Source organism: Euwallacea fornicatus, chromosome 3, assembly GCF_040115645.1.
Source record: "Euwallacea fornicatus isolate EFF26 chromosome 3, ASM4011564v1, whole genome shotgun sequence".
Taxonomy (NCBI): Eukaryota; Metazoa; Arthropoda; class Insecta; order Coleoptera; family Curculionidae; genus Euwallacea; species Euwallacea fornicatus.
Genome location: NC_089543.1, coordinates 967,324 through 994,903, shown reverse-complemented (window position 1 = coordinate 994,903; position 27,580 = coordinate 967,324). Strand labels below are relative to the sequence as shown.

General features: G+C 32.4%; 3 protein-coding genes across 8 annotated transcripts; 1 reads left to right on the top strand and 2 right to left on the bottom strand.

Annotated features, from left to right (window-relative positions):
• The first annotated feature begins 12,393 nt into the window (after positions 1-12,393).
• Positions 12,394-16,306, top strand: PSR (Bifunctional arginine demethylase and lysyl-hydroxylase PSR). 2 transcript variants are annotated; one of them, XM_066302601.1, is made up of 7 exons: positions 12,394-12,590; positions 12,799-13,157; positions 13,883-14,079; positions 14,135-14,408; positions 14,467-14,587; positions 14,639-14,805; positions 14,980-15,114. In XM_066302601.1, exons 1-7 carry the CDS (start codon positions 12,521-12,523, stop codon positions 15,025-15,027), a joined length of 1,236 nt encoding a protein of 411 aa, XP_066158698.1. In that variant the 5' UTR covers positions 12,394-12,520; the 3' UTR covers positions 15,028-15,114. The 2 variants fall into 2 exon arrangements, with proteins under 2 accessions (XP_066158698.1, XP_066158697.1); XM_066302600.1 differs by lacking the exon at positions 14,980-15,114 and adding an exon at positions 15,300-16,306 and having other exon boundaries at positions 12,396-12,590.
• A 116-nt stretch (positions 16,307-16,422) lies between these two features.
• HDAC6 (histone deacetylase 6) lies at positions 16,423-22,362 on the bottom strand. Of its 4 annotated transcripts, XM_066302559.1 has the most exons (16): positions 22,180-22,361; positions 21,928-22,107; positions 21,567-21,765; positions 21,279-21,505; positions 20,814-20,991; positions 20,487-20,758; positions 19,989-20,181; positions 19,841-19,900; positions 19,341-19,645; positions 19,151-19,284; positions 18,923-19,095; positions 18,632-18,775; positions 18,387-18,577; positions 18,144-18,339; positions 17,863-17,989; positions 16,424-17,629 (listed from the first exon to the last, which is right to left on the bottom strand). In XM_066302559.1, the coding sequence occupies exons 1-16, from the start codon at positions 22,200-22,202 to the stop codon at positions 17,307-17,309; spliced, it is 2,925 nt and encodes a 974-aa protein (XP_066158656.1). In that variant the 5' UTR covers positions 22,203-22,361; the 3' UTR covers positions 16,424-17,306. The 4 variants fall into 4 exon arrangements, with proteins under 4 accessions (XP_066158654.1, XP_066158655.1, XP_066158656.1 ...); XM_066302557.1 differs by having other exon boundaries at positions 16,423-17,629; positions 21,567-22,107; positions 22,180-22,362; XM_066302558.1 differs by lacking the exon at positions 19,841-19,900 and adding an exon at positions 19,749-19,808 and having other exon boundaries at positions 16,423-17,629; positions 21,567-22,107; positions 22,180-22,362.
• An 814-nt stretch (positions 22,363-23,176) lies between these two features.
• Positions 23,177-25,090, bottom strand: Creld (Cysteine rich with EGF like domains). Of its 2 annotated transcripts, none has more exons than XM_066302200.1 (3): positions 24,638-25,090; positions 23,828-24,577; positions 23,177-23,771 (listed from the first exon to the last, which is right to left on the bottom strand). In XM_066302200.1, the coding sequence occupies exons 1-3, from the start codon at positions 24,791-24,793 to the stop codon at positions 23,670-23,672; spliced, it is 1,008 nt and encodes a 335-aa protein (XP_066158297.1). In that variant the 5' UTR covers positions 24,794-25,090; the 3' UTR covers positions 23,177-23,669. The 2 variants fall into 2 exon arrangements, with proteins under 2 accessions (XP_066158297.1, XP_066158295.1); XM_066302198.1 differs by having other exon boundaries at positions 23,824-24,577; positions 24,638-25,088.
• Between the last annotated feature and the right edge of the window lie 2,490 nt (positions 25,091-27,580).

The window sequence follows — 27,580 nt, the reverse complement described above, 5'->3', positions numbered from 1 at the left end:
CGGAAGCAGTTCAAAATAAAGAATACTCTGGTAGTTTCACCACACAGATAGCAAAATCTTCTTTTGATGAATATTGGCTTTGGACGTCGATTGCACAGGCTTATCTTGTTTGGTCCATGATCGTTTTCGGACTACGTTATCGTAGACAATCCATTTTTCATCACCCGTTATGACTCTTTTTAGAAACGGGTCGTTTTGGTTACGATTCAGCTAAAAATCGCATATGTTAATGCGTTGAGTGAGATGAATTTCCTTCAATTTGTGAGGAACCCAAACATCTAATTTGCTAACATACCTGTTTAGGCCAGGGGCTTTTAGTCACTGCCTAACAGAACCAACTGCCTCACAAGGCACCCGAAGAGGTATCTCCTATTTTGCTGGTGTGAGTTATTGATTCGAAGGACCAGACGCTGATGCGTCAATTGATTGTAAACGGGGTTCAAGGGTTCGGGGAAGACAAACTCCGTAGCACGAATTAAGTAATTTACTTTACACTACAGATATCGCTCTAACTTACACTACGATTTACAACTTTATATACACTTTTTATACATATATTTTACAGAGTCGGTATTGGGTTGCCCGAGATCTGAGAATGATACGTATAAAGGTTGAAGGGTGACTTGTAAAAGAGTTACAGAGTAGAGATTGAGGTAAAGTTGTGAGAGAGGTTTGATGGTGTTCCGCTTCAAGGATCGAGAAGTGTCCAAAAAAACGGGAGAGAGAGAGAGAGTTCGCAAGAACTGTTTTAGAGTTAAGTTATGTGAGAGAGATTTTTGATAGAGTCCGCGTTCAGGGATCAAGAGTGTCCACAAAACGGGAAGAAGAGCTTTCGCGAGTACTGTCTTTGAGAGAATGTTTTTTGGGAGCCCTAGATTATTTGCGTCCCAGGGATGATGGGGATAGAGGGAGATTACCACGAAAAGATCTTGAACAATCCCAACTGACACCGCCCCCTAGTTCTATGGAAAGTTTTTTCCTAAGAATCTTCACGGTCAAAACCCAGATGTGGCTCTCTGGTTCCCTTGACAGATTTATCTGGTGCCCCCCATAAAACAGGACAGCGATAATTCAAGAAACCAGTGCCATCACGGTGGCCGGGTTTAAACACGTGAGGGTAAGTGCTGCATCGCGGGGTGCAATGCAGCAGATGTATTAGGGATTGTTCCAACGTCTTTAGGGCCTAATTGGTACCCAACGATAACGCTGATTTATGTTGGGTTTTTTCCCAACAATACCCAAGCTTTTTTAAATGTAGAGAAACAGTTGAATTCGATATGTCCAACTTTTCTGCTATCTCTCGAGTTGTCATACGCCGATTAACTTCGATTAAGCCCTTTATTTTATCGTTATCAATGGTCATTGGGCGGCCAGTGTGTGGTGCATCTTGGACATTAAAATTTCCGGAACGAAAGCGAGAAAACCAATGATGGCACTAGCGTTCAGTAAGGCAGTTCTCACCATAAACTTTATACAATTTCTTCTTAGCTTGTACTGCATTTTTGCCCTTTCGAAAGAAAATAATAAAATGTGTCCATAATGCTCACTTTGATTGTCCATCTTCAACTTAAATTTTAAACAACTTCTTGTTTACTAATCACGTTCAATTTTCGATCGAAAAAAGTCTAAAACATAACCTTTAAAATGGCATATAATAATATAAGCGACGAGATCGCTATTACTCGATATGTATAAATTAAGCCATTTATGAGAATAAAACGACATTAATTATCGAACAACCCAATAATATACCTATAGAGACTCTATTTTATTTAAGATATTCCGAATTTGAAACTTATAGAAAGTTAGGACATTCTTAAGTGACGGTCAAGTGAACAAACTCAAACCAATATTGGGAACATACATTTGGCCTTAGTATCTGTCTGTAGTCTAACAATTGTTTGTACATGGACTTGTATATTTTTGTTGCAGCTTTTGTACTGATCCCTTTATCTTTATACGTTGACGATTGAAAATATTTTGTCTGTGTAATAATTTCTATTCCCATATTTAGTAAGTATTCTTAATTGCGTGCATTTGACTAGGAAGTTCGTTCAAATAACTGAAAATTAAGTTTTTAAGAGCTTACGTTTCATGCGTCAAAAATGAACCATTTTAGCTTTATAGTCATTTATGTTAAAAAACTTCGATATTCAACTTAAGCAAACAGAATAAAAACAAACAAAATTATTATTTTTTTGTTTCCTGATACTAGCTTATTAATAGCATTCCTAAACTCGATGTTGAAAATTGATTTTAATCGTAATTGCAGCAAATTAACTTTTTAATTGGCTCGTTCCTATTTCTATCTCTGGTAATGGGTAAATTCTACGTACATTTTCAACAAGGCGTACTTCCTTAGCTATTTGATAATACACACGTTCCTGTCCTACGGGATAAAATGTAGTTCTAATATAACGGTGCACCTGGACACTTAGCGCATAGTCTGCAGGACCATCTAGATCAACATTTTTATGGACAATCATAATTGGAAGAAGTGGACCTATCAGGTAGCCAACGCAAAGCCCCGATTTAAGCCCGCTGGATTTTTTCCTCTGAGGTTACTACTGCAAATCATTAGTGTATGATACTCCTGTACCCAGAAGAACTGATGGGAAAAGTGTTCTCTTTTTCTGCAACAAGGTCCACATATCTTACAACTAGCGCGCGATTCAATGATTCGAACAACAAATTTATGTAACCAAGTTAGAAGGGCCGTCATTTTGGATTTTTATTATTAACTTTGTTCCGCTATTTTTAATAAAAATAAATTAAATATCGAAGTGTTTTGATGTCGAAGAACTAACATTACGTTTTTGAACAAAAATGACTACTCTGATGAGCAAAAATCGTTCATTTTTAAAATACCCTTTATTATATCGAAAAACTTACCATCAACAAGCATGGAACTTGTTATCTTATAAAACATCTTCATTTAATTTCTTCTTTAAGCTTCTTGGAAACTTGTCTTCTCTTTTCTACTTGTACATTCACCTTTAATTGACCACATAAATTTTACGTACATATGTACACCTTATTATTAATTAAGATTTTAAGTAAGTGTCCATGTATTAAAGACGACTTTTGTTTCTGAAAAAACAACCAACGTTTCAAAAAATTAGAAATTTCGACGAATTTACAAACATAAAAAAGTACAATTGCTGAAACAACTACAGCGTCCAATCACCGTTTGTAATATCATGTTGTCAGAGTACGTCACTATGGTCACAAAATTAGAACGTGACGTAATAAAGAAGGCAACGTGACAACGACTATGGGGTTAATAACCCACTAACATATATAGGTTGACGTCTATATGTGATACTTGATGACGTCTAAGGAATAATAATCCAAAAATTATATCCTAAAAAAGTGCATGATATTTTTTTTAAGATATCCCCATTACTCAATAAAACGAGTTAAACCTTACCACCCTTTTTATGAATTCTGAGGTTAGGTTTGATTCGGAGAGATGTCAGGATTGAGCGTTTTGCACTACTGCAGTTGTGATGATAAAAGAGAATTAGCTTCAATCAATTCCCCTTAACACAATTCAAATTAGAAACTTTTTGGCCCCATATAAAGAAAATCAAAATTATTGTACTATCCTTAAACATATAGCTACGGCAGATAACATCACCTCGAAGCTCTGTTCTGTGAGCAGAATATTTTTTGAGAATGTAAGTACTTTGCATTTTTCAAAATTCCCGCACTAAAGGAGTAGACTCCTGGGATATTTGAGTGTACATGATTGAGGTGTTTGCCGGTATTTTCAAGAATATCTAAAAGTTTTGACACATTTTTCTTTAAAAAAAAAACATCAAACACATACCCCTCGATGAAACCATTATGATACTGATGGCACTTAAAACTAATTTTTCAAAATTATTTCTTTAAATATTCACTTTCTTAAATAATGAAAAAGTATTAGACTATACCTACCTAAATAATTTCATTAAACAACTTTAAGTTGTTAATAATCAATCATTCAGCCAAAAAACTGTAAGCTATAAGGATTAAACATCCAGTTATTTCTAACATATAGACCTCTAATGATGCAGGATGTATATTAATGTGTAGTTCTGGGAAGGTTTAACATTAAATTCCAAATCTTAAAAAAGAGGTAATGAACTGCTTCGAGAAATAATAAATGGTATAGAGCAAAATAGAAGAACCTTGCATATTCCAAAAATTAAATTTTGTCACGAGGATAGTTTTATGTACAGGAATATCTAGCTGGCATGCTTGTTACTTTACCAGTGCAAGCCATCCCAGAACTTAGAATGATTTGCACTACAAACTTGTAAAAGGAAAGGTGATATTTAATCAGTTGATAAGTAAATAGTTATGTAGTCAGCAGTTTCCCTTCCACAAAACATTTTGTTCCAATTATTCATGGAATTTTGGTATTAACATTATTGGCATATCATTGTATAATATGGGTCCACTACATAAATTTAGTTTTTATGAGCAACTAATTAAAAATAATTTAACAAGGAAAAATAGATATATGAATACATATATTTTCAATCACATTGAATAAAAAATAGGAGGATTGTCTCAATCAAACTCATATTGTAATCTATTACTTTTCTAGTGATGGAAGTGGTCTAACAGTACAAATAGCATGTTAAAATAATTACTGACAGACTCAGTGCCTTGAAACGGTTTTCTTTTTAGAATTAAAACGCAAAAAAATTATTTTGCCATTTGAGGTTAAAAGATGTTTGTAAGTATTAAATACTAAATAGATGCATTTTAAATATACTTCATATATCAATATTCAGATATTACATTAGATTTGTTATGTTGAAATAGATGAATTATAGTATAGATGAAAGTAATGTTCATAAAGGTTCTCAAATTTCACCACTAACTGAAATTTCTCAATATTCATAACACCTCCAAATATATCATTTCCTCTCTACTTATTCTGGATATATAATATAAAATCCTGTCAAAATGGTCTAAATCTAATAGAATTTTAACGTCTCTTTTTTTTCCGCCTTGCAATCCAAAAGCACATCAGTAATACAGCAAGCAATAAAGAAATGTATAAAAATATGACTTAAACATGTACCACAAAGATTGAAATATAATAATCGTGCCGTATAAATTATGTGATTCATTTTAGCTACATTTTACACATTGCCTTTTGAAAATTTCTAATATATTCATTTTTCCGGGCTAAATTTTATTTCAACCGATTTTTTTTTAGTAATATACAAACAGTTTGTGCAATACTTAGATAATATAAATCTATAGTTGAAGAGCATCATAAATACATTTGTATTAACAGAAATATATCAAAAATGCTTTCTAACACATCAACTGACCTTAAAAATAATTTTGAAACGAACAGATATAAGTAATGATTTTGATTATGGTTATATTTCCAATACAAAGCAAGAAAACAATAGTAATATTCTTGGAAAATCTATTGGAAATCCTGGACATTTATAAAATAATTTTCGCAAGTTATTATGAAACATTTATCATAAAGTCTGCCATAAAATATTAGGCAACTGGTCAGTAACCATCCGTAGTTTTATTTGTAATTCACTCGCAGGTTCTTTTGCGTTATATTTTAATTAATACTTAATTCTACAAGGGTTATTCATCTTTCAATAGTTTTTCAGAAGTAAGTAGATATTCTCATAAAAAAAAAAAGTAGTGCTAATTGTATTTAATCATCCAGAAGAACAAATAAATCCTTGATACAAAAATTATATCAAGAAAATCATCTTACTACTGACTAATCACCCTTTGCTTTCTTAAATGTTGAATTAGTAATAAAGTTTCGTTTGGAGTACATGCTCTTGGTGTGTTTGGGGGACATGAGAGAGCTTGTCTGGTCACTTAGGGAAGATTTGTATATACGCTTGAGGTCTATATTTTATTCTCTCAAAGTTTGACAAAAAACTTAGGACATTTAAAGAGTTTGCTAACTGGAAAGAACAGTATTTAGAACGTTTTACCGTATATTGATTTTTCGGTTTTGCATATCATTGATAAATAAATATATTTATATTTTCTCTTTCTTCGTTATGCTGTAGACATTTTAGTTTTAAATGAACCTATTGGTAAATACGGAAGTGATCTTCCAGAAGTAATTCTTCAGAAATTTATTAAACATTACAAGCATATACAGGGAGTTCATGTAGGGAGATACAGTACGCGACAATAAAATAGCACACAGTGAAATTTATTGCAAAAGTCATTTGTAATGCATTTTATTTAATATAATAATTTTTTGTTAACTTATGTAATACATAACAAAAGAGAATGATTGCTTTACAATTTTTATGGAAAAGAGGTATTAATAAATAATACAATCAAAATCGTGAAAAGTTAACGCGACAAAATAATAGCACATTCTTCAAAAATAACTAATATTACAATTATTTAATTAATAAAACTTAATACATTTTTAAGCTAGTACTTTGTACTACCCCCTTTATTTTTTATCATCTCTATAAGACGATCTGTTATTGATTTGAATAATTTTTTAATATATTTTCTAGGAATCTTATTCCATTCATAAATAATACAATTTTTTAAATCTTCTGCATTATTAAATTGTCTGCCATTTTTGTACACAGCTCTTGCAAGTTTATCCCAACAATTTTCGATTATATTCAAATCGGGTGATCTTGCTGGCCATTCCAAAATAGTAATATTATTCGTTTCAAAATACTCTTTAACGCACTTTGCGGTGTGTATAGCTGCGTTGTCTTGTTGGAAAATAAAATTTTCTCCTGATATTTGTGTAGCATACTTTTTAAGTTGTGTATTAATTAATTTTATGTACTCACGACTATTTAACCGTCCTTTAATAAAGTTCAATTCAGTCTTTCCTCTATACCCGATACCAGCCCAAATCATAAGGCTGCCTCCACCCATTTGCCGACGACTTCAATAAACTTCCTCCTTTCTCAAATCATGATAGTAATGATTCCACGCATCTGGTCCATCAAGATTAAATTTTTTTTCATCACTAAATATGACACATTTTAATTTTTTTATAGATTTCAGATGTTTTGTCGCAAACTGCAAACGAGCCTCTTTGTGCCTTGAAGATAGGGGTGGCTTCTTTTTAAGTTTTTGATGTTGCATGATTGAGGAATGTTGAAGTACACGTTGTAGGTTTCTGATATTAGTATTTATGCCCACTGAATCAGCTATTTCTCTGGCCGTAGCAAAAGAGTTTGATGCTGCTCTCAAAATAGCACGTTTCTCACGGTCTTACCTTTTTTTGCCATAATTACTGCGATTTTTAATTAAATTATATATTACTTTGCGGCTTCTACCCACAATTTTGGCAATTCTTAATATGGAATATTTTTCTTTCCATAGGCATAGAATCTTAGCGATTTCACTCTCATTTAACTTTGTACCTCGCCCCATGACTTCGAAAATTGAATGGTATTTGTGTTTATTTATATTGCGTATGGGTTTCATCCTTCATAAAAAAAGATTAAGCATAAATACTTCAAATTACTATTCGCTGAATCACCGCAGAGATAAATCAAACTACAATGTGCTATTATTTTGTCGCGTTAACTTTTCACGATTTTGATTGTATTATTTATTAATACCTCTTTTCCATAAAAATTGTAAAGCAATCATTCTCCTTTGTTATGTATTACATAAGTTAACAAAAAATTATTAAATAAAATGCATTACAAATGACTTTTGACATAAATTTCACTGTGTGCTATTTTATTGTCGCGTACTGTATATTTTAAGCACTCATTTTACATTCGAAAATATAAAGAAAAATTGGTCTAAACTTACGCCCGCAAAAGCTTTCTGTGGAAACTATGGACTTTCGAAGATGACCTCCAAGAAATGTGGAACAGGAGGGGATAGTTACTTAATATATTCCTGCATCCTTTAATTGTTATGATAATTTAACATCAGAATATGATTTATTGTCTAAAATTATATAGGAAAGGTGGTCTTAGTAAATTGTCGTAGGATGAACCGTTTAAGAGATAAGCTAACGTTGAATAATACAATTTTTTATTGATTTGAAACTTAAGTTTTTAAGCCTTGTTATCGTTTCATATTTTCTATAATAGAAAAAAAAAACGTTTTGTTTTGTTAGAAAATTTCACTATCAAATTTCAGCTTCTCATCTTGCATTGTTTCCTTTAAAGCCGTATATCTCTTAAACGGTTCATCCTACGACGATTTATCAAAAGGTTCTTTTCTATATAATTTTAGACAAGAAATCATATTTCGGTGTCAAATTGTCATAAAAGTTTAAGGATACAGGAATATATAGAGTAAATGTAGCGATCCGTGTTTACACCAACTTTTCTTCATATTTTCTAATGTAAAATCACTACTTAAAATATGTCCCCCTATTTCATGTACACCCTGTATATAAAGTACTTCTAATATCCGATGATAATAAAATATAATGATGGTTCATCGGTAAATATGCTTCACTTACTTCTTCAAAGGTTGCAATGATTGTCTCAGATTTCCCAGATTATTATCTGTCAGAAATCTCTCTGACGGGAATACGATAAAGTTTACATCAAAGTCATCTCTCTTCCATAAGTAAATATTAAAAACTTGCTAAATTAAATAAATTAGGCCTGTGTATTTAAAATCTAGAATAACATTCAATCGAACATGAACTAATTGATTGCATCAGGTCCGAACATCCTCTAATCGAGAGCCTTTCTCAGCTTAACACCTTCGCGTATTCTGCCCTTAACAGGAGCTATCAGGACTAACTTAGCTGTAGATTCTCTCCGCAATTAAGTTTCAAAGTTCCTAATCTTAACATACTCCGTGCAAAATCTTAATTGGCAGAGGATTTGGAAAAACATTCCCAGAATGAAAATTAAGGGAACGGATTCTTTGGAAAAGAGTCTCATTTCTCTAGATATCTGCTCGACTTAACTAATGCCATTTTTACGAGTTTGTGCATGTATGGGGGTGCAAAATCGGAATACTAATTTAGCTGAAACGGTCTTCAAAGACACGTCCTTTCGCTTGCAAGACAAGCTTTTGCTTTTCGGAATTTTGAGCTTTCCTGTAATTAATTTCGTTAATTTAAATGTTTTCAGCATTCAGAGTAAACACCTGGAATAAATTTCATCCGTTTATTCAGGATGTTAGATATCCAGGCGCGTATATATTCACAGGTGTACCCTTCATGGGCATCGTGCCTCCTGTTAGAAATGCACAAGGGATAACGTTTTCGCGTAAAAATCTTGTATATGTTTTTTATAGCCCAATTTTTTTCTGTCAGTATATATAATTGATTTGTATGTTTTTCCTTTCTGTAATCCTTCAATATTTAATTAGGAACTCACCATATATCTCTTCAGTACATTTTCTTATTTCTGAATATCTGAAAGCGCTATTAAACCAATTTATTTCTAAATTTTATTAGTTGGATTTCTGCTGCAGGTTGAAGTCAAATAAAATCTACTCTCAATAGCAAAAGATAGCTAAAAATTAGATTTCTAAGCGTCCTCTGAAGTCAGACGTTGAATTACCGCCTAAAAGCGAGTTGAACTTGAAATTAAGGAAACCTCAATTTAATCTAAATTTATATCTCTTCGAAAATTAAAACAATCTGTTACAATATTCGACGTACAGTTTCGCCCAGCTTCTTTGTATAATCCTGGAATATATATTTTTAATTAGCAAAAAGTCAAGAATTTATAGCACTGCAATAGCTTTTTGAATCGCTGATTTTGTTTGAATTAAATAATTGTAGTTTCGTTTAAAAAGACACTCTAGTACTTCATATACACAAAAAGTTTAAATTATATTTGTCCTCACAACATAAATTTTTGATAGATTATGAGAGTGAGAAACTTATGAGAATTGAGGTTTTCATTTCGTTTAAATTGGGATCTCTCAATGCTTTCTCGCATGTAAAGGGCCACTATGTACTTAATTTGACATTATTAAAATTTTAGAAAGTACATTTAACTAAAAAAGAATATACTTTCTTATGATATTTTCAAGGTTTGGTAACTTCTGATTTTACGCTAACGGGCAGGTATTTTTGCATATTTGGAAAGATCGCCAAGTCTGTTTTTAACTCGCGATAAAATTGAATGGCTGTTATATTTTTAAAACCTTTGCATGACCGTTTCCAAAATCCCGCACCGCTCTTTTCAAACATGCAAAAATACAGGAGCGTTTTGATACTTAAAATTACACAGATAAATTATTTTTGGGTACCTTAACTCAAAATTTAAACATTTATATTAGATATCTACTTAAAACTGAGGAAATATTACTATTCAGCGACTTTAAAATGTAAGCAATTTCCTACATCGCCCGGACGGAAATCTGTTTAATTCGTAAGTATCCGAATTTATCTGGACTACCCAATCTTTGTATCAAAGACCCGCATGCCTCCAAAAATTAAGGTGGTGTCACATATAAAACTTATTTAATTAAAAGACTAATTTTCCTCATATGCGGGTAGCCGGTCTGGAAAGCCCTTAACGACCCTCTAAGCTTCAAGGAAACAAAATAAGGGCGAGAGCTATAAAAAATCTTTATAGTATGCGTAAGCTAGAATTGCCCCAAGATTTAATGGCCCTAAAGACACTCAGGTTAATAACCTAAATGTTTCGATTAATAGCTTGTGTTGGTCTCATATCAGCCCTTCATATCAAAAATAGATAGTAGAATTGAACTGATTTCGTTGACTGTAATGTGTTTTGGCGAAAATTTGGTTAGCTTGGATTAACAACTAATTCGTTAGAATCATATAAACGAATTGTTATAATATCTCTGCGTCTATTAATAGAATATCTGAGTTTATATTAATGGAATATTCCGAAAAAATAGTTAGAAAAACCTAGAAATTTCTAGATTAGTGATGTTGATTCCCATCATCTCGGTTAATCTTCACTTGTTCTCAATTTTAAATATTCTACTTTACAAAGTTAAGCAAATTCGCTGCTCACCATGAGAGTGGCGAAAACCATAAGAGATACGAAGTCGGCTAAATTAGAGTAAATTTGCGCATTTTCATGCCCAACAAAACCAAGTTATAAAATAAAAAACATGCGATGTATGCGAATATTCCAAAGCATCCGATATTTGCTGAAGTAGTTTTTATTTTTTGTTGAGCTTATTTGAAAATGTTTCTTAAAATAAATTTCACGTCGCATTAAACAACTTTCACGTCTTGCAGAGGGCAAAAAAGTGCCAAGAAGAAGTTTTAATCATCTCTTTAAATAAGTTCTGAATAAAATAAAACCAATTTGCGCAAATATCGGTCTCTCTCAATTATTTCCGGAGCCAGTCGGAATTTTCTAAATTTGAAACGTAGTTTCTGTTCGGCATAAAAATGCAAAAATTGTATTTTTTACAATGGGAAGAACCGAGGAAGCAACAGAGCATTTCCTTTCATATACCAAAATCAACATTTATGTTAATTGATAATTATTGTATTTTTACAGTTAAATAGTATAAATGCAAACAATACTCAGGTAACTGTTAGAGACAGTTATTTAATGAATAAATATATTAATGAATATGATAAATAGTCAACAGGTTTTTTAAATAAAATTTTTGAGAGTTGAAATTATTAATAATCTATTAATATACGTTAGAATTACAATATTATGTCAAAATTATTGAGAAAAAATAGATACAAATACAATGTCAGTTTCAGAACTTAAAGGACAATATAGTTATTCTACGCTCCAAAATTAAAATCCCATATTGTTCGAGAAAAAAAGAAAATCTCGAATAAAAAATTATGCATTAAGAGCCTTCCTTAACGAATTATTTTCAATACACGTGGGCTCTAGGCTCTGATTTCATATGAACAGGATGAATTTTTTTGTCGGTATTGATTAGTCAAAAAATTTCGATAGACAATTTACACTAATTACATCCACTCACATAAAGTCGTTAATATATATGCTATTTAGTTGTTTATTTTTATTTATAAAAACTAATTTTTGAAGGATTATATCTCTATCTTCCACGATACCAATTTTTTTGGAATAGTTTCGCTCAATATAAATATCGCTCTACACTCTACTATCCGACGTTGCTACTTCATAAATTGCAACATAATAAAATACCTGAATTTTGATTAACAATCTTTTTTAAATTGGTAAAACTTAAATGAGATATACCGATTTAGTGAGAGATTCATATGAGAATCTTTTGGGGAGAATATGAATTGTTAATCACCAAAAAATTGGTGAAATTTCGTCTTGCTTGGTTCGAATCAGGCAACATTAACCTTCCCGAACTTGTAAGAAACTGTAGATGCACGTAAAATGGAAAAGTTTCATTTTCATAAGTTTTGACGATATTGAAAATTGAAATTCTCACATGACACATGAGAATGGAGCCCTGCTAGTATCTGTCATAAAGTGACACGACATTTTCAACTGTTAAATCATCAAGCTATCAAACGGAAACGTCACATTTTTGTTAAAAGGATTTGTGTTGGATTTTAAACAATTTTTAGTTGTTTAATATTTATTTTTTTTATTTTGGGTCCCAAGTAATGGATGAAGCTGTATTCGCTTACAGAGCTAAAAAGCGTATCAAAGAAATTAAGAAAAAGGCCCGACCCGGTAAGCGACAGCCTAAACTAACCTCAAAATTTTTACAAAAACTACCAATTTTCCGTTACATTTAACAAATTTCACTAATTATATTCCAATAAACTCCATATATCTTACTTTTGGGCTATTGCTTTTAAAATTCTCCACATGTTATGCACCTAAACTCTTAAAACTGGAAGATACCACCTCCTAACACATTATCCCCAATTTCTTCCAGAACTGAACCCCAAGGAACTTTGGTATCAACAAAACTATGCCAATAACTTCCAGAAGTTCCACAATTTCTTGGATAATTGTCCTCGGATTGACCAATCTAGGGTTACTCCAGCAGAGTTCATTGCCAAGTATGAGCAACCATATAAGCCAGTAGTAATCACTGGGAGTCAAATTGGGTGGCAGGCCAATGAAAAGTGGACTCTGGAGAAATTGGTCAAGAAATACCGTAACCAGAAGTTTAAATGTGGGGAAGATAATGAAGGTTATAGTGTCAAAATGAAGATGAAATATTATGTTCATTACATGCTCAAATCTAAAGATGATAGCCCCTTATATATTTTTGATAGCAATTTTGGTGAAGTAAGTACATAACTTTGTGTGTTCATTATTTACCAATTAATACAGAGAAAAAAGTCTTATTATTTAAAAATTTTAGTACAATAAAATAAATGATAAAAGCTACTTTTGAGGTCCATTGTCGCTCAGTTAGAAATTTGAGAGTGATCATATTTGATACTTCTAGTTACATATCAAGTATTTCTTATTTTATTTGAAAGTTGCCTTTAATAAATATTAAATACTACACAAATCATTCAAGTCATTGTTAATTGTGTTGTGTCTCAAAACATATTTTGACTGCAGCAATAAGTTGCCATGAACTCAAGTAGCATACTAGATCTCCTTGTCTTTATTGGCACAGTATTCATCAATTAGAACATGACTTTGTGAAGATGCTGTGAATAAATATTATTTGTATGAATATTAAATTTTCTCACAAAACAACTAATGGGTCAAATAAGAAAGATTACTTTTTAATAGTTGCCCAAAAAAAGTTACAAAACTTATGGAAAAGTTTATTAAAACCGGTTACAATCGTCTTTAAATTGGATCTAAAAAATACAATACTGGAATACTTTTTAAAAGATGAGGTTTTTTAATATTTAAAAAACAAGATGCATATGATGTCCATATGGTGCAGTTATGCACTTATAAGTTAATTTACAATTGATTGTTAAAAAGAAATCTATTTTCTATATAAATTGCAGTTGTGAATTAGCTTACAATAACCCTTGAAACTCTTTCAGCACCAGCGTAGAAGAAAACTTTTAGAAGACTATGAAGTGCCCTTATACTTTAGGGATGATTTGTTTAAGTATTCAGGGGAAAGTCGCAGACCCCCTTACAGGTGGTTTGTAATGGGTCCTGCCCGGTCAGGTACAGGAATCCATATTGACCCGCTTGGGACAAGTGCCTGGAATGCTTTAGTTGTGGGACATAAAAGGTTTGTTATATTTAAAACTTCATTTATACCTGCACTATATCCAAGCAATGCATAGATGGTGCCTATTTCCAACCCACACACCTAAAGAACTTCTGAAAGTTACTGGAGTTCAAGGGGGAAAGCAAAGAGATGAGGCAATTACCTGGTTCAATATTATTTATCCCAAAACTAAAGAGCAGAGTTGGCCTGAGGACTGCAAACCTATAGAAATTTTACAAAAGCCTGGAGAGACGGTGTTTGTTCCTGGAGGATGGTGGCATGTTGTATTAAACTTAGACACTACAATTGCAGTTACTCAGAATTTCTGTAGCAAAACCAACTTCCCAGTTGTAGGTCACAAATGTATTGATAAAAAATATTATTTTACAAATTAATAATTGAACTTAGGTGTGGCATAAGACTGCCAGGGGTCGTCCAAAACTCTCTAAAAGGTGGCTAAGGAAGCTCCGTGCGACTGAGCCAGTACTTGCGGCTTTAGGAGATCAAATAAATCTCGAACAACCATCAGGCATGTTAATTTAAAAAATTACACTACAGAATATTAATTCTTAAAATTTAGGTGTAGCCTCTGATAGTTCGAGCAATTCTTCCAGTTCTAGCTCAGATTCTGACAGTTCCACTAATTCAATAGATGGAGACAGTGGACAGGAATCCATTATTGCTAAGAAGAAGAGGAGAAAGTCTGATAATGACTCTGAGAGGAATAGAAAGGCGCTTTGTAGAGATGTAAGTTTTTTTGTAATTTAATAGTTTCTGTTCAGTTTAGTAATCCTGGGCTGCCTAGATTTTCTAACTTTAGTTCGTCACTCATTTTACTCCCCTATTTTTTTGCTTTGTTTGGTAGATAAACAAAAAATCTTCTGGAAAATGTCTAGAATGGATCCTCTTTGTTGATTACAGATCCCAGAAAGCTTCACCCTGTTCCTATTTTTATATTACAGAAGGTAAAAGGAAGGAATATTCGAATTTTTCAACATCATCAGGTGTATCATAACATTGTAAATTCAAATGAGATAAAAAAAAAAGTATTTCAAAGTTAAATTGTTTTTCTTCACAGATTTTCTCAGTTCTTTTGTTTCAAACCCAAAGTCACATTTCCCAAAAAAATAAACATACCAAACTAACACAAATTTAGGGCCTAGCTTGCACTCAGAAAGTGAGAGAGCAGTGTCTACAGAGCACTCTTAGCTCATAGAGAACATTTTAATTTTATTCCTCAGGTAAATGATACTTCTCACAGAACCAAAACAAATCCAAGAGCTACCGCAGCCGATGAAGAAAACACCGGAGTTCAACCCTTAGACAATTGACACTTATTTTGATTTTAGTTAAATTATTATTGCGTTTCTCTTTATTTTTAGTATACTTTTATACAACCATATCTAATTCCTCATCATAAATAGTAGGATATTTTCCTTGTAATTTATTAGATTTGGTGGTTTATAAACTTATACTTTATGGATTTTTATTATTTTAGTTATGAGTTAGCTAGTCTTTCTTAACCAAAAAACATTGAATTTTTTAACAAGGCTAAAGACACTCAATTTTTCCTTGTTATTATACTTGCGAAGTATAATAAAGCCCTCATTCCTAATATATATAATTAGAACAATAACTAACAGTATTAACTACTGGTTGAGTTCCATTAGCGATAGGTAACGGGCTGGTTTGTTAGAAGCACGAAAACAAATAAAAACGTGTCTTTATAAGGCATCATTTGCCAAATGAATATTATCTTATGATTATTTAACTATAGCGTGCCTTTAAAAAATACTACTTTTTGTCTGTGCTTGGTGCAGTCAACTATAAATATAGAATTCTAAAAAATCATAACTGCCAAGTGCAGACGAGTATTAGATTTCTAGAAATAAATAACACCAATTAATAGTGGTAGTTTTGTGATATGCAGAAAAGTGATAATACTGAATACTGCTGTTGTTCACGAAGTCTTGTGTGGACGTTTGAGCAACTCTGGTCCAGGGACCTTTTTAACTGCCAAAAACACACAATAGAACAATTTTATTATAGCAAGAAAGATATCTATTAACATTAAGTAATTTTATAGTTCTAATCCAATTGAAATATAGTATTTTCAGCTCATTCATACAGAATAGAATTAAGTCGTTAGGTATATTGTATTGTTTCCCTTATCGTTTCATTTCAAGTGTTGTTGTGCCTTTTTGAAATATGTATCTTTTTCGTTATAAACAATTTGAATATGATTAAATGTCTTTTATTTCAACATTTTATAATATAGACATATAAGTTTACCGCATTTTGACTAGGCGATGACCATCTGAAATCATTGTAGTATTTTATAAATGTCGGACAATAGGTACATTTGTAAATAAAACCACAAAATGTGTTAAAATTCTTTACATTGTATTAACATATTTTTCTGTTAAAACGCGGAATGTAAACATTGCATTGAGAAATCTCAGCATTAATTTTTATTAAGACATATTTCTTTTAAATTGCTTATAAATAACATTCAAAACGCTTAATAACTACATTTGTAAGTTACATATAGTAATTATAAAATATTAGCTTATTTCTAACCCGGTACGGAGTGTCCCAAATAAAAAATCAATATGGAGGTTAAAAAAAATGAAATATTACAAGGTCAGGTAAAAACAATGGATTTTGAGATCCTCATTTTAAAATGACCTGTTACAAGACTTCATAAAACTTATGAGCATTAATTTTTATTTTTCTTTGGTATTAGTAAAATAAGTCTAATGATGAGCGATATGATTTATTTAGTATCACAGAAAAATTAGTATTTAAGCTGCCGCCTTATTGTCTTTAATATTTATTGCTTTAGTGGCCGCCTTTAATTAATTAGCTTGAAATTAAACAGTAAAATGTCACATTAAAATGTAAAATTCACATTAAAAAATCTAATGTGCATTAAGTATTTTTGGACCATAAATTGTATATAAATGCAAAATATCATATATTAAAAATTTAATTTCCATAAATAGCTAAGTAATCTATTAAATGTTCCTGACTTATTGAATATCTATTATTTAAATCTTGGAATTCTATTATTGGAATTTACTGATGACCCGATAGTACCTTCTGTTACTATCGTGATTTAAATAACGATATGACACTTAAAACACAATACTAATATCAGCCCGGTCGTACAGTTAAAAAGAAAATAACAATAATAAAAAATAATAAACTGAAAATATCTCAGCTCTACTAGAAACGAGCCTCTGGTCTTAATCATATAATTTTTGCATCATTCTATCAACATCTGGTTGCTCGAGAATTTTGAGATGTAGCTCTTTATTTACCTGCAACATAGGCCAATATGGCTTCATCAAGTCAATGGTCGTCTGCATGGTTTTAAAAGCTTCTGGATGGATATTCCCTAAAACTGGCATCGCTATTTTTTCTCCGAGTAAGGCTTTTGCGACATTGACCATCGAAATTGAAGTCGTCTCCAGGTTGTATCCCCCTTCCAAGGCTACGATGATTGGAGCCACGGTCTTTAACATTTGAACTATGTGGCCAAATGTTTCTGGAGCTACTTTGTACCCACCTGAAAGAAGAAAAGTAGATTGTTATCATTTTTCCTGCCACATTGCTCCTGTCGGACAATTTGCCAAGGCCAACGGTTAAACATAAAATTCGTCATTAACACAGATGTTTTTATAGAATTAGTTTTGAAACTCGCAAAAGTAAAATTTATATATTTTAAACTGAGAAGGAATATTGCTGTACTATATTTGAAAAAAAATCATATATCATAGCCAAAAAAACAAGAAAACTTACATAGAGGATCATTGATACCTGCGTCGAAACCAGCCGAGAGTAGGATGAGTTCAGGATTGAACTGGTAGACCAGGGGTAATATCACCCGTATGAATGTGAAAATGTATTCAGAATTTCCCATCTTTCCCTGAAAATTAAGATATTTACTGCAAATTTAAGTAATACAACGACAAAGCTCAAAAAGATAATAACGTTGAAACATTGCCAACAAAGTAACTTCGTTACTAATTCAGACATATTCAGCTGCAACACCACCAAAAACAAATATATTGTCATCTTACTTTTTGGAATGCCACGTTGACGTTATAACCAGTACTTTTTCCTACTCCAATTTTTGTTGGACTACCAGCCAAATCATTGGGAAAGAATTTTCCCTGATCGTGTCGATGCATAGACACGTACATAATATCATTTCGCTGATACGTTATATCTTGAGTTCCATCACCATGGTGAACGTCCATGTCAAATATTAAAACCCTAAAAAAACCCAATCTAAAACTAAACTTGAACATTTTTTTACATGCCTCTTGTATCCCATCTGGCTAATAGCGTAATCAGCTGCTACCGCTACGCTATTAATCAAGCAAAATCCGCTACAGTCATTCATCTTTGCGTGATGACCAGGAGGCCGAATCAAGCCAATTGCATGGGTAAGGTTGTTCCGATTTAACTCAAAAATGAGGTTGCAAAGAATTGCGCAAGAGTGCTGGCATACCTATGAATTAAACATGTATAAACAGAGATTTTTTCAAAAAAATCGTAGACGCACCTCAAATGAACTTCCTGTCCAATACACGTCGGTCTTTGACCCCAGGCCCTCAAATTTTACCATGCTGATATGGTCAGCAGAGTGAATTCTTTCAATGATTGTTTCCACGATGTGGAAAAATTCTGAAACTCCGCCTTCGGCTTCCTAAATTTCAACATCATCATATGGCATAATATAAATAGGAGAAAAATACACCATAAAAACTCAACAAGAATAATATTTTTGGGAAAATAAAAAATAATGAATGTTTGTAATTCCCAAAACCCTTTTCCGACAAAAAACAATATTTACCTGTGTGAAATTACATTTCCACATCATTTGCAGCTCTTTAAAGAATTCCAATTTTGCAACGACATTAAAAAGACGTTCCTGGATTTCAAACCATTTTCCTTCTTTCATATCATGACTTGAAGCTACTTCATTAATCATGTAACCCACCCGGCAATGTCTGGTGTGGTAAAATCCTGAATTTATACAAAATGTGTCACAAAATTGGCATTAACACGATTTCTAGATTACCTCTCAGATAATCGAGTTTCCTCTCCAGAAGTTCAGTTTTCTCTTCTGAATTTTTTGGATAGCACTCTCTTGTAGGAAATGGTGGTTGAAGTACTTCCCCATAATACCTCACTACTGCAACGTGTTTATTATGTCTAAAGAAGAAATATCAAATACTCCTAGAACCGATTAATGTTCGGGGTCCAAAAACCTGTCATAATTTAGGGCGTTTTCCACCACACAAGTTTGTATCGTTTGCCCAAGGCATTTCCAATATGGGCTCAAAGCAATTTTGACGTCATTAATTGTATCAATAACTGAGGGATTTATGTTCTTATGGTATTCTAATGGAGGAATCCTGTCATTCAGTAATGCTTTTGCTGTTTGCAAAGCTCCTTCTGCGAGGCTTGATAAAAAATAACCTCCCTCCAGGACGACGAGAATTCTGCCCCCCGCTAGGCCACCCAGTAAACTAACCAAATGTGCGTAAAATGCTGGAGTAACGTTCATCTCCCCCTAAAATCATTTATTACAAAGATGTTAGTTTTTTTCTTACATTACAATAAAGTGTAATTAAACAATTGAATGTAAGAATGTGTAAAAGTATGTTAGAATGTACCTTATGATCACCCACACAACTATCATATCCAGCTGATATTACTACTATGTCCGGATTGTACTAAAAGAAAATAGACGAACATAAAAAATTACCTCGGGACATCCAATGCAGGCGTCATAGCCGGCGGACACAATAATCATTGTAGGGTCAAACTATAAAGGAAAATATATTTTGCTAAGCTGCGGTTTTGACAAAAATACTCCTACTGGCTGCAAATTCTATTCACAAATTTATACTTACTTCATACGCTACTGGCAGAATAATGTTAATTACAATTGCAATATAATCTATATCATTAAGTCCTGTTTCATTTAAAGGGATATTGACGTTATACCCTTTTCCTTTTCCGTCTCCTATGTGATCAAAACTTCCTTCTCGTAAATTCGGCCAAAACATACCATTTTCGTAACGGTGGATTGATATGTACAAAACTCTTAAATGAGTATCAAAATAAAATTAAATATTAAAAATCAATAAAAAATTGCACTACTAAATATAAATTATTATCTAGTAGTCAACAATTGAATAAAAAATGGTGAAATTTTTGGTCAAATTCTAAATCAAATTTATTCTGAATAAAATCTCTATCCATTCCAAATCTTTCAAAGAGCCAAAAGTCCCTCCTAATTAAGACATATTTCCAAGGCATTTTTTGATTTTGAAATTGGCTTAAATTTCACCGTTTTCGTTTGAATTGTTAGTAACTGAGTTAACTTAAATAAAAAAAAAACTACATACTCATCTGTCTGGTAAAACATCTTTTGAGTTCCCTGCCCATGATGAACATCAACATCCACTATTAATATTCTCTCTGCTAATTTGTTTTTCAAACAGTATTGCGTCGCAATGGCAACATTATTGAACAAGCAATAGCCGTTAGGTACTTCAGTACCAGCGTGATGCCCCGGAGGCCGAATATTACAAAAGGCATTTTTAACAACTCCTTCAACAACATTTTTCGCCATTGTTGTCGCCATTTTCGCAGCCTTTACTGCACACATATAGCTTTCCTAAAAATTTTCGTATTTTATTTTTTATTTGATGAAATTCTACTTGGAAACTTACATGATCCCAATAGATGCTGTCATATTTTGCAGCAGTTTCTTCCAGGGCTTCAATGCAGCATTTGTTTATATTCTCAACATAATCCTTTGAATGGATTAATGTTAATAATTGAGTGTCTGGTATATCTATCATGTCTTTGTCAGTAAATATGTGAAAGCGGTCAAGATGACTTTCTAAGCTGTAAGGAGAATAAAACCATTTAAATTTACAAATATTGTTCCAACTTTGTCAACCATAATCATAGCTCAGCATATTATAATAACAGAGATATTAAGTTGAACATAAATGTTAAATCACTCAGTTAAATGAAACGTAGTAATGCTTGAAATTTTGTAGATTTAACAAGTATATGTGAGATATTACAGCTTTTAATAACACAACCTGTGATCCTTAGTTTATAAAATTTTATTAGTAAAAAATGAAAATTTGTCCAAATACCCACTTAACATAATAACTGCTACTTACGCGGCGTGAATGCAATTTGATCTTGGTGGACATTCTGGGTGTAATGGATCCCACCTACTCCTATGCATGTCACTGGGGACAAAGCAATAACCAGTAAGAAGATTATCAACAAGCCTCAAATTGTAGGTTGGTTTGTATGGATCATCAACTGTACTCTCCATTGCAATCTGCTCAGAAGACTGTTTTCTTGATACTGCTCGGCCTTGACGTATAACTTCCCTTAAGCTCTAAATAGAGAATTTTCACATAAGACCTGTAGATAATTTGCCAAATAAAAAAGGAACTTACCATTTTATGAGAGGGATTTGAGAATGATCTGGCTTTGCTTGCTGATACTGGGTAAATTACTGCTGATGGGATGCTGATAGTATCTACTGTGACATCATTGGCAGCCTCAAATTTATCATGAACACTTGGCAAGTTTCCTATCTCACTATCTGAAGCAAAGTGAGTGACAGTTGTGGAGGTATTAAGAGCGTTTGTAGGGCTACAAGGAACAATGCTAGAAGTCCATATGCTTTCAAATGGAGAGTTTAACAAGGATCTAGTAAGTTTAGACTGAGAATTCACTGATAATTTTGTGACATAAGTCGGAATGGGGCTCTGTGAGTCTCCCAGTCCAATTGAGCTGAGTGAATAATCTTCGCACCTAAAGCTTATGCGTGTAGAATGTTCTGGGCAGGTTGTGCATTCACAATGTACTGGGCTGGTTGTGCGTTCAGAATGACCTAAGCTAATTGAATGCTTCGAGCTTACTGAGTGTTTAGGCCTCGATAGGCTTGAATCACGTCTTTCTTGAGAGTTCCTCCTACTCTCCTCCTCTTTATCTCTACAAAAACAAAATCTTAAGGTTGTTGCACTAATTAATTGATAAGATTATATCAATAAACGAATTACATACGCTGTTGCCTCTTCGTCCCTCATTAAGCTGTTTTCTCAGACAATAAACATGAGTTTTGTCACGAATCTTGAGTTAAGCTAATATCATTTTGTAAACAAATATTTGTTGTGCGGATTTATTTTCCATACATGAACACGATCATAAAACATGTATGTATAACTAACATAACCAAAATTGCATGTTAATTCATTTAAACGTCATTGTCTTTTGTTAAAATACGAATTAGCGATGTCTTTCTATGTTTTGAAGAACAAAAAGAGACAAAAGTGATCCACTTGCTACAAAAACTTCGATAAATTTAGGAATTACCCAGGAAAATTGAAAGGGGCTTTTTAAATTATAAAAAAAATACTGGAGGTGTCAAGAGACTTAAAACCGACGCCCATTGAATTGTTCAGCAATTAATCCAAATTTGATAACTCTCAAGATAACTGAGGGACTTCTCTATCTATAATTTTCAGTACAGATATATGCCTAAAGATTTCTGGACCTTTGGAGATCTTTTAGTAGATCAGAACCTTACGTAAACTTGTGATTTCTACATTAAAATCCTGGAGTCTTGAGAATATTTGTATTACTTATAAAGTCACGAGAATTTGAAAAAGCTCCTAGACAAAACTTAGTTATCTCGCTAAATTTGAGACTTCACCACAAAAATTAAGTCTTTCAGGACAATTAAGAAATTATTAAAGCTTACAGGAAACTTTAAATATATTTTAATTTTATGGGAAGCTTTAAGTTATTCTAAGACATATTAAATGTAAAACTGTCGTTCATTGAAGCTTTGAAATCCCGAAGTGGGGATTTGATATTTCCCGCTAATTAAGACGAGGTATCTCTAGCCATATGGGCATTACAAATGTATTAATCTAGTCTGATATCCAATATCTGATACCACAAAAATTTGTTTGGCCCTTTACACATTAATAGTCATATTTATTAAGGAATTACAGAAGCAAATGAAATGAGTCTCAAGAGAATGACAAACTATAAAACCTTCTTATGAATAACAATCTTTATTCAACATAAATATTAAAAAATAATATCACATTATAACTGGGAATACTATTTTATACAAATAAATTACTTACAGACACACCAAATACAATTTCCCACACTAGAACCTTTATTACTACAGAAATAAAATTTTCTTGCAATTCTTTAAGAGAAATTATGCTAATAAAATCATCTCTACTTATTCTAATTTTAAAGAAATTCATTGTCACATTAGGCAAAACTGCAAAGGAACCACAACACATATGTATTTGGCAACACATTTTAAAGTGGAAGTACCCAATTTCCAATTTTTCATACACACTCTCACTCATGCTAAATGCCTTTTAACCCTTAACTACCCCCAAAAGCTTTGTTAAGTTGCTGTGTAAGTTGATCTTTCAAATCAGCATTTCTGTGTGCCAATAAATAATTTGCCACATATTCTGATAAAGTAATGTAAATGGCTACACACAATCCAACTATTGCTGCTATTGTTACATTTTTCTGCAAAATAATATAGGTGCAAACACAAAGACCAAGATAAGTAACATATCTGATGGTGGAGATGTAACTTTTCTTCTCCTCTTCCTCAACATCTAAAAAGTTACTATTAAATATAATTTAAATTTGAGGGCTGAGAAAACTTACTGACACATAGCTTTTCCTTTTTTTTATAGCCAGGTGCACAATTGACACACTCATCAGGGCCATCTCCTGCACAGCCAAGACAAGACTGGTGGCAGTCCAAGCATCTATAGCTGCCTTCAGTATTAACACAAAACTGGGTGTTGGTACAGGGGGCTTTACCCATTAGGCATTCATTAACATCTGCACATCCCCTATCTTTATTTTCCAAATATCCTTCTTTACACTTCTGGCATCCTTCAGGCCCTGATTTAGTACATTTTCCATCACATGATTTGTGACAAGGAGTGCATAGAATTTTCTCATCATCCTTATAAGAATTATAAAAACCATCTGCACAAATATCACAGTAATCTCCTATATAGCCATTGTCACAAAAGCATTTCCCATTTCCTTTACGAGTACCTGAACCCTTGCACTTTCCGTTCTTATTGCAAATGTTATCAGGAAAGCCATGACATGGAGTGCAATTACTACCATAATGCAGTTCTGGGCAACATACTTTAAAGTTGTCAATGCACAGGTGTTTAACCAGGTCTGGTTCAGTTTTCTGCTTCTTGAACCACCATGTTTCAAGAGCTTCATCATATTGTTCAAGCAACTGATAGCATTGATTTTTACCTTCTACAACTTCTGAGCATAATTTTTCTTGTATTTCTACAAATCTAACTTCACTATTGGCATAGCTTCCTAAGTTCTTTTCTTCCCAAGCTGTGTCACCACCTTCAAATTTAAACTTGGCCGTTCGTTCTACTCCCTGGTAAAAATTGATGGATGGTACTATAGATACTCAGTTGGTTAATGTGGCTGTACTCACCTTATTGAACGATTCAACAAATGCTTTACAAGCTCTGCAAGGAGGCAGCTTAATTTTTTGGGCTTTATCACTTTTCACTTTACCGTCAGAGTGTATGCCAATGAAATTTAGAGTCATGACAAAAACTATGACACAAATAGTATGGGATATTTTCATTTTTATCTTGGCTGCACCAGAAATTTATAGAGTTAAATATTAAATTTGTTTCGAGCCTAAGCTCTAGGTTAGGTTGTCTTCTTAACTTGACTGGATAAAAGTTGGGTGATAACTGATAATTATGTTCAATTTGCTTTTTATAAAAATTGCTCGTCTTGCTAGTGTTTTAAAATAGTTTTGGAGTAAAATTTTGTATTTTAAAAAACTGAACACATATAGGCTAAATAATGAATGGTGGGGACCTAAAAACTCAAAAGACACGTTCCTTGAGACCGTTGGTTGGTTGAAAATGAAATTAAATCAATGAGAAATTGCACCAATCGTGTCCATGAACTGTAACTATTACAGAATGAAACAGAATACTATTAGGCTAGACCTTCTAAAGCTGTTTCAAAGAGGGCAACAGTAGTATCGATCATTTGATTATTACCTTTAGTCAGAGCAATACTTAATAGAGGTAGCTTTAGTGTAATTGTAAGTATAGTGTATACCATGAAAATTGATCGAGTTGTCTAGAACTTTACGACATAAAAAGTAATCACGAAAAAACCTGAAGCAGGCGTTGAAATGTCAGAGACACGATTACGCTATATTATCCAATGTCTTGACAAGCAATACAAATCTCGAAATAAGTGAAATTATTAACTAGTAACCAGTCTGTATATCACATATTCTACTTTTTTATTACGACCAAATTGTTAATGTGCTGTTTTAGTTATTTAAGTCACAAGTGCAGCAAGTAATTTATTTCAGTACAGGTTTTTTACATACGAGGTATCGTCAGGGACCGAGTCTGTTACTACTGTATTAACATTTAATTATCAATTACAAAAAAAAAGTGTTAATTTAAGATAATATAATGTTCCTTGAAAATATGGCGACCGCAATTTAATATTTATTAAAACCTGTCAGTGTCAAATGTATTTCAAATTATTCTCGAGTTAAAATTAACTCCCACTATGGCCACAGTCCTAAAAAAAATAAATAATGTAGATGGCCACAATTTTTCAAACTATAGATTCCCAATTAAACCTAACTAATGTTGAGTAACAATATCATTGCAGTATCAGATACTACAATTTTCGATTGACCAACGCCAAATCGACACAGTGCAATACAGGGTAAATAGATTTACCCGGACAGTATGAAATCAACTTTATAGGTACAAAAAATTTTTCATGAAGACCTTGAAATAAAGCCTTACAGCTTAACAGTTCCAATTTGTCCATTGTTAATCTGTTAATCTGTAATATTGTTTAGGTCATCCAATAAGACTCCAGGAAATTGAAATACTCGTTTCACTTTGTTGACAAACTAAATTCGGAACCCAGTACCCTTCAACAAACACAAATTTGCGGCAAGGCCAATTACACCGAAATAAACTCCACTGATAGCTCCAGGATTTGCTATATTAGTGTGTGAAACAAATGAACTAATACAAATTGTGTTGTCCGTTTCAATCGGTACTAACGCAAAATATTTTTACTAAAGGTTAGTACGAAAACTTTTATTAATGTTTCAATAACAAATCTGTAACCATTTTCAATGCCTGTGAAAAAGTAAAAAAAAAAACAGAGCTAAAACATATGAGCGTATGAGTTGTGAATATGTAAAATTTTTGAAACACTTTGAAAGTTCGTTTTTTCAGCAGCTGAGAACAACTTTTCAATAAAAACCTTGTTATTCCCCAAGATAGAAACGAGGAATTGTTAGAGTGTTTTATATGTACATTTTAATTCTATTATTACATATAAAACGGTAATGTGAAACATTAACATGTGCTTGCTTTATTTAAGCAATTAATGTTTGGTTGTTTTTAAACAACAAAATATTTAAAATAAACTACACTAAATATTACATTGTTTTTAAATGTATGAAGATTAATGGTCATTGTACAGAAACTGGTAAACAAACATATTTAATAATAATCTAGTAATTTTAGTTCCTCAGGCTGAGTTTTATGCGAAAATATTCATTAAAAATTCAGCTTCTTTCTTTTTTGTTTATATTGAAAGTAAAAAGTTACGTGAAAACGCTCTATGCTAATCAGAACCCTATACAGGACTAACAGGAATTCAATCAGGACAGAAAATATTTAAACTGCCCTGCTATAAATTAATGTTAATTACGAGATTGAGATTTAGTTAAATCATTACTCTTATTTATCTGTTTATGTTAATCAGGCCAATGCGAGCTATGTTTACACTTGCGGATGTCTTTGAACACACGTAGTATGATGTATGTATTTCACATGTATTGCGCAAGAATCCCTTATGAAGCCAATAAATAAAAAACTTCATAGGTCAAATTAATGTAAGCGTACCTTTGATAAGGGTTACAAAAATAAATGGAATGATGCTTACATCGTTCCATTTAATAATGAATCGCTATTATCAAAGAAGCTATTTTAAATTAATTGAAAATTTCAAAAGTAAAATAAATTAAGTATTTTTTTATACAAGAAAATTGGTAAAATTTAAAAAGTTGAAAATTTTCAAACATTTTGAAAAAACAAATGAAAGGGTGAACATTCTGCCTCAAATGTATAGGACAATATTTATGACCATCTCACCAACACGAGTGTTCCGCCATAGGGGTGATTATCAGTAAACATCTCAAGCAGTCTGTTAAGGTAGTATGTTACTCAGATAATTATGGTAAACTAGTGGATACAAGATACGTTAAACAGGCTTATTGTTGAACCTGCCGAATTTGTTCATAATTCTCAAATATTGAATTATTTCTGCTAAGGCGTTAAAAATATATACACTTATTTTTATCCCCGAT